At 39.5% G+C, this 12,685-nt stretch overlaps 3 protein-coding genes and 1 pseudogene across 3 annotated transcripts; all 4 read right to left on the bottom strand.

Annotated features, from left to right (window-relative positions):
• Nucleotides 1–380: 380 nt before the first annotated feature.
• On the bottom strand, nucleotides 381–1,425 carry LOC148906404 (uncharacterized; annotated as a pseudogene).
• Nucleotides 1,426–6,094: 4,669 nt separating this feature from the next.
• Nucleotides 6,095–8,233, bottom strand: LOC148906403 (uncharacterized). Its single transcript, XM_089038021.1, has one exon. The coding sequence runs from the start codon at nucleotides 8,231–8,233 to the stop codon at nucleotides 6,095–6,097; it is 2,139 nt and encodes a 712-aa protein (XP_088894147.1).
• A 567-nt stretch (nucleotides 8,234–8,800) lies between these two features.
• Nucleotides 8,801–10,424, bottom strand: LOC148906402 (uncharacterized). Its single transcript, XM_089038260.1, has 4 exons — nucleotides 10,293–10,424; nucleotides 9,969–10,220; nucleotides 9,571–9,742; nucleotides 8,801–9,470 (listed from the first exon to the last, which is right to left on the bottom strand). The coding sequence occupies exons 1-4, from the start codon at nucleotides 10,348–10,350 to the stop codon at nucleotides 9,284–9,286; spliced, it is 669 nt and encodes a 222-aa protein (XP_088894386.1). The 5' UTR covers nucleotides 10,351–10,424; the 3' UTR covers nucleotides 8,801–9,283.
• Nucleotides 10,425–10,469: 45 nt separating this feature from the next.
• LOC148906401 (uncharacterized) lies at nucleotides 10,470–11,414 on the bottom strand (the record flags this gene model as incomplete). The annotated part of the gene is made up of 3 exons (XM_089038020.1): nucleotides 10,470–10,475; nucleotides 10,583–10,780; nucleotides 10,926–11,414. Coding segments are annotated over 3 exons (693 nt in total), but the record flags the coding sequence as incomplete, so codon positions are not given.
• Between the last annotated feature and the right edge of the window lie 1,271 nt (nucleotides 11,415–12,685).

Below are 12,685 nucleotides of genomic sequence, written 5' to 3'. Positions count from 1 at the left end.
CTCTTAAGGTCCAGTGTGGACATAAAACAATTTGGTCGTATGAGTTTTAATATTGAGTTTATAGTATCCATTTAAAAATGCCAGTGAGTAATACTCTTGTTGAATGACTTTAGATTGAGTATCATTCGGTGTGACCCAACCTTATCTCTGAGGAATATGGATGAAATGTAGTCATAGGGTTCTTGTTTACATTCTTTAATAACCTCTTTAGATTCCAAGTTTTTGATTTCAGACTCAATATATAGATTTTCCTTCTCACAAAATTTTTTTTCCCTTGGTGGGATATTTTGCACTGGCCTATCGTTGAACTCTATGGTTGTACCAGTCACCATATCTAAAATTTCACTGTATGTGGTAATTGACTTCCACTTGGAAAGAAATTATGCAATATTACCTGCCTTAAATGTCTGAGCATTTTGCTCCAGGCTAGCAATAATAGCAGGCAGGTATTTATCAAAGCTACTTACATCAAACTTTGCTTTGTCCAAAATGGTTTGGAGGTTCACTTCATGTCCTCCTTTCTCTGTTGTGGGGTCCACCATTTCTTTCTGTACTGATATTGATTTTTGGTGACCTAAAAAACGTTTATTGTCACCGTATCTCTTGTAGTTATTGTAATCGTTTGATCCTGAGGATCCTGATTTCTCTTGTTGGTGAGTAACAGAATTTGCAATCTTATTACATTCCCTGATAGACTTAGGGCTATTTTGGACATCATCCCCAAATAGGGACTCGGAGACTGGGATCTGTTGGTTACACAATGATCTGAGCTCCTTATTTATGGCTGGTCTCATGGCTTCGCGCCTTCGTAGTGACATGTCGTAGGTCGCGTGGCCTAATAAGGTCATTGCATCTGTCAATGAGGTGATGATTTTTGCTCTGTTATCGAGCTTCCCCTTGAACTTAGTTATGTTTTTGGCCGCTTCAGTCATTGCTACTGTGGCTTTAATCATAGTCTTTTGTATATTTTAAAGTCTTGTGACTTAGTTTGGGTTTTAAGTTTACCCCATATCTCGTGGTTTATGAGTGGCACTTCGGGTTTTTCGCAGTTACCTGGTCGTAACTACGACTCAAGTTTTTCTTTGACCTTTTCGTCTTTGCGTTTGCCAGAAAACCGCTTGTTCAAGAGTGTTCGTTCACGTTTGGCCCTGTTTTGTCTTCTGTATCGTATTCTTCCTCGATTTGTTGAAGTAGACTGTCATCGTCGTCGCCGTGTTGTTTATCCTCGTCTTCCACATCAGCATGTTCTCGTAGCAGAGCATCCACGTCTGAATCATCGTCTGAAATATCCTCAGTTGGGACTTTAACCCTTTTTGATTTAGGTTTCTGATTTCGGTCTTCTTTGGACCCGGATATTTGCGATATTTTTCGCTTCTTTGCATCGTTGATGCTCATGTGTGCGGAATTTCCCGCCAAGTCTTCCATTTTCTTGTGTAGACTTCGAACTACGTACCAAACGGTCTCTCTCTCCCGGTGGAGGGTTCACCCTGGTCTTCATTGTTTTCGTTTGTTTCTATGATTTGTTTTGAAGTTTTTCCCGTGGTTTCACTCAAATCCATGACTGAGAGCTCTGAAGTACAACTGTACTGGTCGAAAGCTACCGCACACTGGTCTAGCTTGCTCGCGCAATCTCACGTTATTCCTATTGTGACGTAGACTATGATGAAGTAGAATGAGGATATCCAGTTAAGAAAAATGCTACCAAAATTTCTTCTGGATTTGGTTAGAACTTTCCAATTTAATTGTTCACATGATCCTATTTATCAGTCCTAACATCTTGGACAGTGATAAGGGATTCAGAATGCCAGTGACCAGTTCTGTTAGATGTGTCTAAAAATTAAAAAAGAAACCTTTCGAAACACGTGCATATATAAAGAGCATAAACAAAGAAATACCTTTTCAAATTGATTTTTTTTTTTCAAAACTCGAACAACTTACTAATCATCTTAATACCAGTACCAATCCCTGAATTGGTATTGTGCTGTTTTTGTGTTGTATATAAAATTTATGCTAACATTCAGCATTTAAATTAGTCCAAAACCAACACCCTCTACCAAGAGTTTTGTTGTCATCATCACAAATTAAGGGGCGTGGATCCAGTCCACTGAGACATGAAACCCAACAATGGCATTGTACCCATGGCGCAGAATGCCCATTGTTTTAAGGGCATATTCAAATTTGGCGCGCTGAAACCAAAGGAGTCCAATGGCATATCGTGATTGGTTATTGCCGTCACGTAAACTGAGCATGACTCATACTGAATCTTTTAGCATATGTCAATCATCTCATGATTGACAAGATACTTGTACTTTAACAAGGTAGGAAAACCAGGCATTATTGTAAACGAAACAACACCAATGATGGCAATTTACAACGCCGGGCAATATTTGAATAATAATCAAGAACCTGAATAACTGCTTCCAAACACTCACAATTCCAGTGATTCGGCTTTGAAACTCCCGTAGGATTCTGATCTAGAATAAACTCGAATACGGCATTTTATATTTTCTTCGCCAATGAAATATAAACTATCCAAGCTTTTGAGTCAGTAATGATAAAAGGATAAATTTTACACCGTGAAAATATGAAAAAACTTACTGACGTTTCGGACGCTAGTCCGTCATTTTCATATTTTCATATTTTCACGGTGTAAAATTTATCCTTTTATCATGACTGTTTCATTAGAAACACCGAAGCAGCTCACACTAGTTTTTAGCTAGTTATCTTTTCTTTTCAAGCTTTTGAATCTTTCTTTTCGCTGTGTGATATTTTTGTGAATTGGTTTTTTACGGCTTTTTAAAAAGACCGCTTCAACTGAATTTAGTGGCAATCTATAAAAGTTTACAGAAGGTTAGACTTGTAAGTTAAATGGAAATATACTTAAAGACTTAAATTCGAATTTAGATTCTGACTACACTTAAATCGACTCATCAAGGTGACAAACGCAGAATAAAGACAACCACAATCGCGTCGGTGCGGCTTGATCATAGAGCTCAATAACAATAGGATTTAATGTGTTAGCGTCGCTGTTTCATATAAAAAGTCTTGATTTATAGCCTTTCGAGTCACTTTTGATATACTACTCTATCAGCGAGAATGTCATTGAAACGCGTAAGACCAACTAAAGGTTTCTACGAAGAAACTACAAGCCTACCGCGACCGAGCAAAGTACCAAGAAGACCACCGGTTCTTGGTGAATTCATTGTCGAAAAGATCCTAGCTAAAAGACGATAGATAGATAGATAGATAGATAGATAGATAGATAGATAGATAGATAGATAGATAGATAGATAGATAGATAGATAGATAGATAGATAGATAGATAGATAGATGATAATAGATCGATAGATCTATAGATCGATAATAGATATATAGATAGATGATATTAAGATAGGATAGATAGATAGATAGATAGATAGAATAGACTCCTCGCTCGCTCGCTACGCTCCTCGCTCGCCTACTCTCGCTCGCTCGTCGCTCGCTCGCTCGCTCGCTCGCTGCTCCTCGCTCGCCCTCGCTCGCTCCTCGCTCGTCGCTCGCCGCTCGCTCGCTTCGCTCGCTCGTCGCTCGCTCGCTCGCTCGCTCCTCGCTCAGCTCGCTCGCTCGGCTCGCTCGCTCGCTCGCTCGCTCCTTCGCATCGCTCGCTCGACTCAGGCGTCGGCTCGCTCGCTCGATCGCTCGCTCGCTCCGCTCGCTCGCTCGCTCGCTCGCTCGCTCTCTCGCTCGCTCGACTCGCTAGCTGCTCGCTCGCTCGCTCGCTCGCTCGCTCGCTCGCCTCGCTCGCTCGCTCGCTCGCTCGCTCGCTCGCTCGCTCGCTCGCTCGCTCGCTCGCTCGCTCGCTCGCTCGCTCGCTCGCTCGCTCGCTCGCTCGCTCGCTCGCTCGCTCGCTCGCTCGCTCGCTCGCTCGCTCGCTCGCTCGCTCGCTCGCTCGCTCGCTCGCTCTCTCGCTCGCTCGCTCGCTCGCTCGCTCGCTCGCTCGCTCGCTCGCTCGCTCGCTCGCTCCTCGCTCGCTCGCTCGCTCGCTCGCTCGCTCGCTCGCTCGCTCGCTCGCTCGCTCGCTCGCTCGCTCGCTCGCTCGCTCGCTCGCTCGCTCGCTCGCTCGCTCGCTCGCTCGCTCCTCGCTCGCTCGCTCGCTCGCTCGCTCGCTCGCTCGCTCGCTCGCTCGCTCGCTCGCTCGCTCGCTCGCTCGCTCGCTCGCTCGCTCGCTCGCTCGCTCGCTCGCTCGCTCGCTCGCTCGCCGCTCGCTCGCTCGCTCGCTAGTCGCTCGCTCTCGCTGCTCGCTCGCTGCTCGTCGCTCGCTCTCGCTCGCATCGCTCGTGCTGCTAGCTCGCTCGTTTCGCTCGCTCGTCGCTCCTCGTTCTTGTCGTGTCCTCGCATATGTCTTTATTAACGTGTCCCGTTCTTTAGCTCGTATCGCAATTGGGGACACTATAAAAGAACCAAATATTATACAAAACGAAATAAATAAAAGAAATATACAATATTTAAGAATATATGTATTCTAAGATATGTAACTATGTAAAGTAGTGGATAACATTAAGTACTATCTACAATTTTCCCTACCCTAACGCATATCCCAAGATCCAAGCCCAACCCCAATTCTCATGTAATTAAAATATAACTTCAGTAGAGAACAGACGATCTCTCGATAGATTTCTGGATGGATAGGATGAAACTGAACAACCAAGTGAACAACATGCTCAACCATAAGTCTCTAGGTTGGGCATGCTATACACTTACAGGATCCATCAAACAATCCCGAGACATCAACTGTTCTTATAGCAGTTCGAAAGGCATTTATGCTGGGTTTGTTCCGTAAGTCCTTACTAATCTTACTCCATAAATATGGACCTAAATATCTGATTGAATGCTTACCATATCTAACTGTACTAAAACTTGGAATAGAAAAATCAGAATGACGTAAATTATACTTATTTGATTGACTCTGAAAAATATTATCTACATAATCAGGAACATATTTGTTCTTCACCTTGTACATTAAAATTAAAATGTCCTGTAGACGCCTATTAAGCAAAGTTGGTAATTTGGCCCATTTAAGTAGTTCATTATAATTTGCACTATGATCATTAAAGACTGCTCTCAACGCCCTTTCTTGTACCCGCTCTAATTTCTTACAGTCTGTAGCCTTCCCAAAATGCCAAACATGACAATATGTTAAGTGAGGTAAAATGGCAGATAAATATAGTAATAGCTTGGCTTGTGTTGGTATTAGATTTCTTAATCGTGAAAGTATTCCAATCTTCATTCCCGCCTTCTTACAAGTAATGCTTATATGAGCACTAAAATTTAGACCGTCATCTAGAGTGACACCTAATAACTTCAATTCCCTTATGGAATTGATATCAACCCCATCTATATTTAATGTTAAGTTAGTTTTAGTTTTATCCCCAATTAGCATAGCATTATACTTTTCATAATTTCCTTGCAGCAAGTTCTCATTATACCATTTAGATATAATTTGTCCTTCTTCATTAAGTGTTCTTTGTATATTGTCAATAGAATTTCCTGAGGTATATATTTGGTGATCATCCGCATAGCTTGAAAGGTTGGCTCTTTTAACTATATATGCCATGTCGTTTGGAAATAAGTTCCATAATAGCGGGCCAAAGGAAGATCCCTGAGGACAGCCTCTGATTGATGTTTTCCACTCACTGTAGGTATCTTGCAGTTTGACTCTGTTCCGTCTATTTTGAAAATAGGATCTTATCAATTCCAAGGATCTATCAGAGAACTTGTAGGCTTTCAACTTATTGAGCATCAGTGATGGATGAAGAGAGTCAAAGGCTTTTGTCATATCTGTTGACAATAGACCTATACATTCCTTTCTATCAAGCGCCATTCTCCATTCTTCTGTTAGTCTAATTAGTGTAGTTTCACAACTATGCCGCTTGCGATACGCAGATAGAGATGGATTCAATACAGACTCAAAGTGTTTGTTGACTTGACTACTTAACAAACTCTCGTAGATTTTGTCTACCGTATTAAGTAATGTAATGGGGCGATAATTCTTCTTGTCTAGCGGATCATCCTTTTTGAAGACAGGACACCATATTCCTTTTTTCCATGAATCAGGTCATATCCCTTGCTGTACGCTTTTATTATAAAGTTTGGTCAACGGTGCTGCTATTCCGTTAACTGCGGATTTCAGTATCATAGAAGTTATGTCATCGTTGCCACACGCTTTCCTTGTGTTCAACTTCCCAATGATAGACTTGACTTCATCGGTGTTTACTGTCTCAAATTGGAGTTCACTCCAGGTAGCTTTACTTGAGAGTACTATACTTCCAATACTTGGATGATTAGTAAGGTCTTGTTCCGTAAGATCGTTAGCATTTGGACCTCCTATGTTGTTGGCCATAGTTGAAAAATAATCTGCCAAGATGTTCGCTACATTGGTTTTATCAGATTCAATGGATCCGTCTACATCATTTTTAATACAAATCGCGCTTTGTCCTTGACTTTTGCCTTTGTTGTTCATAAATGGCTTAAACGTTTGGAAGAACTTGCGAGGTTTGGTTTTCAATTCTTCAGATTTCTGTAGCCAATATTGTTTAATGGCTTTGTGTCTTAATTTCGTTGCATTATTCCTCCATTTCTTCTTCAGATCCCAATTTTCCTGAGAGCGGTCAGCAGCATACTTTTGTGCATAAGTTCTTTTAAGCTTAATAGCTTGTTTCCATTCAGGTGTCATATATGGTACGTCCTTTTCTCCAAATCTCATTTTCTTCAATGGCATATGTTTGTCAACTATCGAATTAAACAAAACCTTCCAATAATCAGATGCATCATCAAGGGTGTCAAAGGTATCCATAACATCCCACGGGGCATTTTTCAGCTCTTCTTGAAACTCATTTATATTCACATTCTTTGTACTTCTAAAGGTGACAACTTTTCTTCTATAATAAACTTTTTCGTTCATTAAGCCGTAAACCATATGATGATCGCTTATCTCTGGTTTTAAAACCCCACTATCCTTAAAAAGTTCATTATCATTAGTTAGGATGACGTCCAATAACGATGCTGTAGTATTTGTAACTCGAGTTGGTTCACTAATGAGACAATTTAAGTTAAATACATCTTCTATATCAATGAGAATTTTACCCCCTTTCTCCAAAGGTTTGAGTCTATCAAGGTTAAGATCACCAGTAATGACAACAGAGCTACAATTTATAGTAGCCCAAATACCAATTGTGTTCAATTCTTCTTCCAGCTTATTGTAGTAATCTTTACCTACCACTTTTGGAGGGCGATAGATGCCAACAACCAGAATATCCCTATTGCTTGATGTTTTTATTTTTATTGCTAGAGTTTCTATAAGGTTGAATTTTCCCGGAATCTTGACTCTAGACTGAGGTGTTATTGACGATGATACGTATGCCATGATACCACCACCTCCCTTCTTTTTATCCTTCCTGTAGATGTTATATCTTTGAAGAGCAAATTGATCGTCGGAATAGGTGGAATCTATCTTGGTTTCAGTAAGGAATATAATTTGTGATTTTAGCTCTTTGTTAAGAAGTTTCAGCTCTTCAAACTTGTTTTGAATGCTGTTAATATTCAAATGCACAAGTACAAGGTCACTTTGATTCTTCGTTCGTTCTAATAGGATACTTGGTACTTGTCTCGATGGACTAGAGTCACTGGACGAGACCCGGACATCATTTTCAAGATCATCAGAAGCTATACTAAGGTTAAATGGCAAAGCATTCAGTAAACATTTAGAGGACATCCAAGATAAGGACGGTTTATAGTCCTTCGGTAGTATACTTGCACACTTCATGTGAAACCAAAGCTCGCACGTTTTACATTGGACAGATCTATGATTCTTAGCAATTGTTCTTGTGCAATGCTGACATTTCGGTTTACGTAATCCCTCAGTTTGAATATTCTTCTTAGGTGGACCAGGATTTAAGGCTACATCACCGCTTTTAGCGATTCTTAAGAGCTGAAAGCATGAATCACTATTGGAATAACGACTTATCTTCGCTCCAAAATACTTCTTCTTTCTTGTATTGCTACTCGATAGCTCTTGGAGTAACGGACGAGACTTTGGTGTAAATATCTTGTCACGAATAAATTCTGGGCCATCCAAAAGTAATGAAGATTCTTCAGTTATATCCAAAGGACTTTTATAGGACATTACAATGAATAAAATAAGTAGTATTAACCAAGCATTTCTAAATTTGGCGGGAGACTCAAAAGGCACCGCCATCTTGTAAGAAGAACATGCGCATGGAACATGTCAGGGCATGTCAGGACGAAGTGGAACGAAGTATGAATTCCTTGTTATCTGGAAAGGATACTCTCCAGAAGACTTTACATGGGAGCCAGAGAGTCATATCCCATCCACTCTGATATACGATTTTGAAAATCCAGCGACAGAAGAATGTATGATCGACACAGCAAAAGAGCAGCTTTCACTGATGTTTGAACGCAGCCTGAAAGTTCCATTGATGACCACACAGACCATAGAGATACGGCATGACGTAATACGTAAACTTTTTCCATCGTTATCTTCCACCGTTGGTCGAGATTACCACCACCTAAACGAAGCTGATCTGGAACGAGCCGGACTTTCAATGTATACAGAAAGAATTATTTCCTTAACACAAAAGCGATGCAAGATTGTATTCCCGGTCCTTATCAAGCTAAGTCTGGGGAAGGCGCCCTATTTCTACGACAGCCAAGGCCACAAGACGAAGACAAGATACATTCAAAGAGTTTCTTTTCGGTTTAGAAAAGAAAGCTTTTAATTTAACTGAATAAAAAAAGTGAAGGCTTATGCAATGCTTTTACAAAAACGGCTCTTTTAGGAGCCACTATATGCCAAAATGTCATGACCATGTGCTCTGCGTGGTAAACTATTAAGCTTGAAAATGTCATAGCCTAGCATGACACCATACAAATATATAAATGAAACAAACAATTATTCTTTTGATTTTTGACTTTGAAGTCTTGGCGGGAGAAATGGTGGTGAGAGTTGAAAGTTAATAAACTCCCGAGCTCTCTGCAGCATTTCCTTCCTATAAAAAATATTAAAATCGCTTATCAGTTTATAAAGCTTTGAGTTGTTATTAAGATTTTTGAAACTTTCTGAACCTAAACTTACGTTCTTTTGTTGCTTTGAAGACTATTTGGATGCTCCTTAAAGTGCATATCAGGGTTCGCTGTTTTTTGTCTAATATGATAGTTTTAACCCTTAAGATCATATAATCACTAAAAATTATTTGATTGTGTTGCGATTTTATTATTATTTTTTCGATCAAAGTTCCCAAAAAACAGCAAAACGCCGAGCGACGTGGAGGCCTGGGACTAGTTTCACATTCCTTACAGTTGCCTCTCCATTCTTAAATTTTGGAAAGACCACCACAACCTGTTCAGAGCCATCTGATCTTCTTTTCAAGTCTCTGTGAAGGTTGCTGTTAAAGTGAAGGGCTGCGATGATGTGCCTGAAATCATAAATAATTGAAATGTAGCTAAACAGTTAACTTATTGGAGTGAAATTGGTAAACATCCATAGAAATGCTGTGATGATGGTAATAGTCAAACCTGCATAACATTCCAACATATGAGAATCCAATCATTTTAGGAGCAAAGTGGTTGACCACAGAATGAAAACCTTCTAGGCAGCTAGTTTGGTCTTCAGTTGATGCCTTCTCAATTGCTGCAATCAGCCGTGGTTTTGTAAGAGCTTTCTCAATTTTCTCATAAACTATGGAATCTAGGAATAAAACAGACAAAATATTCAATGCTCCCATGATTCTCCTTGAACAAAATTCTGGAATTTTTTATACTCTTTGTTATTATTATTATCATTATTATTATTATATCTGCATAACTCAGTTTTTTTAAATTATCTGTAAGCAGTCAGAATTGCAGTATCATTACAGCTTCAGTTTCCATTCTTTGCAATAACTTTGTTTTGGCTGTATTTCAAACTGTGATACCTTTTTGCAACCATTTCCGTTGTGGAATATCTCTCCCATATGCACACTTATTAAATAATGCGTCATCCAGATTTTCATGCTTGTTAATGATGTGGCTTAGATAGGATCTGAACTTAGCCCAGATGACTTTTCCGCTTCCAGTTATAGTCGTAGTGACGCTCCAATAGAAATGGTTAGTGCATGGCTTTATCCAATCAACCACTGCCTCGCACTTGCTCTCCTTTGAGATTTTCAACAAAACCTTGTGAATTTCTGAAGAGAGAAAAAAAAACATATATCAAAATATTTCACTATAAAATATTTGTTAATACCAGAACAGCTTACTTTTTTTAATATGCCATAAATCAAAGTAGTGCTTGATATGTCCCAGTTTTTCTCTCATGTGTTTGGTGATTGAGGTGTGCCTGTCAGATATGAATGATGCTATGGCTATTCCACTTCCCAGAATGAAAGTCATGCGTGTTGAATGCCATGTACTCCATAGCAGTACTACTTCCAGCTTCATTTCTATGAAACAAAATAAAAAATGGATCTACACATTAGGAATATACAGGTATATAATAATTACCAAACCAAATGTTATCAAATATTTTATCAAACTATTATATTTGTACCTGCACCAATGTGAAATGTAAAATGAAAGGCAATGTACAGCAAAATAGTGTGTAGGCACAGTACTTAGCACTGTGCCCCATACTATCATGCCTTCCGTCACCAGCTATTACAACACCTCTCCCAAGAGCCTTGAGTTTTTCAAATAGGGTTTGCTGATACTTCTTCCAGTGGATATAGACAGAGGGAAATAGAATGCTCTAAGATAGGTAATAAATGAAAGAAAATATAATTACATGACTCAAAATTGGTAAAATCTTCTGAAATTATAGCAATATGAAAAATACCACTGTATTACTCCTTTCTTTTGCTTGATGAAATTGCAAGTATTGATATTTTACTTACTTGTTGATGGTGGAAGAAAGTAGTGAGAGTAATGCAAGAAAGTCCCATGTGTCTAAAGACTTGGAATACTTTACTCGCAGAACCTCCAGCCAAAAGAATACCAAAACACAATAATAGATTTCCAGCAGCAATTCTTGTTCCTGGGAAGTTTGGTTGGCTTTTCCATGTGTAGTCTTTCCGGCATTTTGTATTTGAGCATGTTGTCCTCACTTCTACCATTGTTCCAACTTCCCTTGTCTCAGTTAAAGGATTGCCACTTTTGCAAAAGTGACAAAATTGGAACAATAGCAAAAGTTGAGACAAAAACACAATATGCTTTGGTTCATGCCTCAAGTTGTCATCTTTGATGTAGACTTTTGATCTATAATAATTGTACCGTCGAGAAGTTAGCCCGGGATTCAGCCCGGGATTCGCCAGCCGCCGATTCAATGAACGTAAACCAGTTTTAAATCCTTTTTTCCAATTAAACCTCTTCCCTAATTGTCCCAAAGTTGTTCAAAATACACCATTACATTCACCTCACTCAATAAATTGGTAATGCGATGATTCACGTTGGCTCTACATAATAGCGCCGGCGACACTTCGAAAAATTCACACTTGCTGCAGAATTTCGAGACAAATTCTAAGTTTAATAACTTCGCCAATTGTTATCGTCTGGCCTTTAAACTTCACAAACCGGTGAACCTCATGTTCTAAAACCCATTGCAAAAAAATTTCCAGCTCGTAAGTATTTTAGTGTTCCTCTTTTCGAGACGTCTTTTCGGTGATTTTCGCGCCAAAATTACAATTTCGAACCTTAATAACATTTACGCTTTTTACTCTAGAGTCACGAAACTTCTGCAGCATAAGTCCTGTTTACTACTTAACCCATTGCAATGCTTTTTGTGTTCCTTTAATCCGTTAAAGCCATCCAAAATTTGGAAGAAATCCCTTCGTGACTGACCCCATCGCCGACCCGGGCACTTAGAAAAATTCACACTTGCTGCAGAATTTCGAGACAAATTCTAAGTTTAATAACTTCGCCAATTGTTATCGTCTGGCCTTTAAACTTCATAAACCGGTGAACCTCATGTTCTAAAACCCATTGCAAAAAAATTTCCAGCTCGTAAGTATTTTAGTGTTCCTCTTTTCGAGACGTCTTTTCGGTGATTTTCGCGCCAAAATCACAATTTCGAACCTTAATAACATTTACGCTTTTTACTCTAGAGTCACGAAACTTCTGCAGCATAAGTCCTGTTTACTACTTAACCCATTGCAATGCTTTTGTGTTCCTTTAATCCGTTAAAGCCATCCAAAATTTGGAAGAAATCCCTTCGTGACTGACCCCATCGCCGACCCGGGCACTTCGAAAAATTCACACTTGCTGCAGAATTCAAGTAGCTTCATTTTGTTTTCGTAGTAAAACGAATTACTTAGAATCGTTTCAGTTGTAGTTGGAAGTCATATGCTCGTTGTATCTACTGTGCAGAGGCTGCATGCGAAGCCGTTATAAATCTCATACATAGCTAGTAGGGTGCAAACAATCAATCCGTGAAACACTAATAAGCCTGAAGTGAGATGACGTTCTAGTACCCCCAACTCTGCACCATAATAGTTTTTAAAATTCTTTCATATTAAAATTTTTGATTCCTTAGAGAATACAGGAACAATATTCATAATTAAAGATCAAAAGCAGTGTGAAAAGGATTATGGTCTAGAGACAGGGGTAAAACGTCATCTCGCTTCAGGCTTATTCATTGCCCCAAATAGTACAAAATAGT

This window comes from Actinia tenebrosa, unplaced genomic scaffold (genome assembly GCF_029948245.1).
Source record: "Actinia tenebrosa isolate PJP-AT-01 unplaced genomic scaffold, QUT_ActTen_1.0 PGA_scaffold5__44_contigs__length_20552954, whole genome shotgun sequence".
Classification (NCBI taxonomy): Eukaryota; Metazoa; Cnidaria; class Anthozoa; order Actiniaria; family Actiniidae; genus Actinia; species Actinia tenebrosa.
This window is presented reverse-complemented; position numbering and strand designations above follow the sequence as displayed.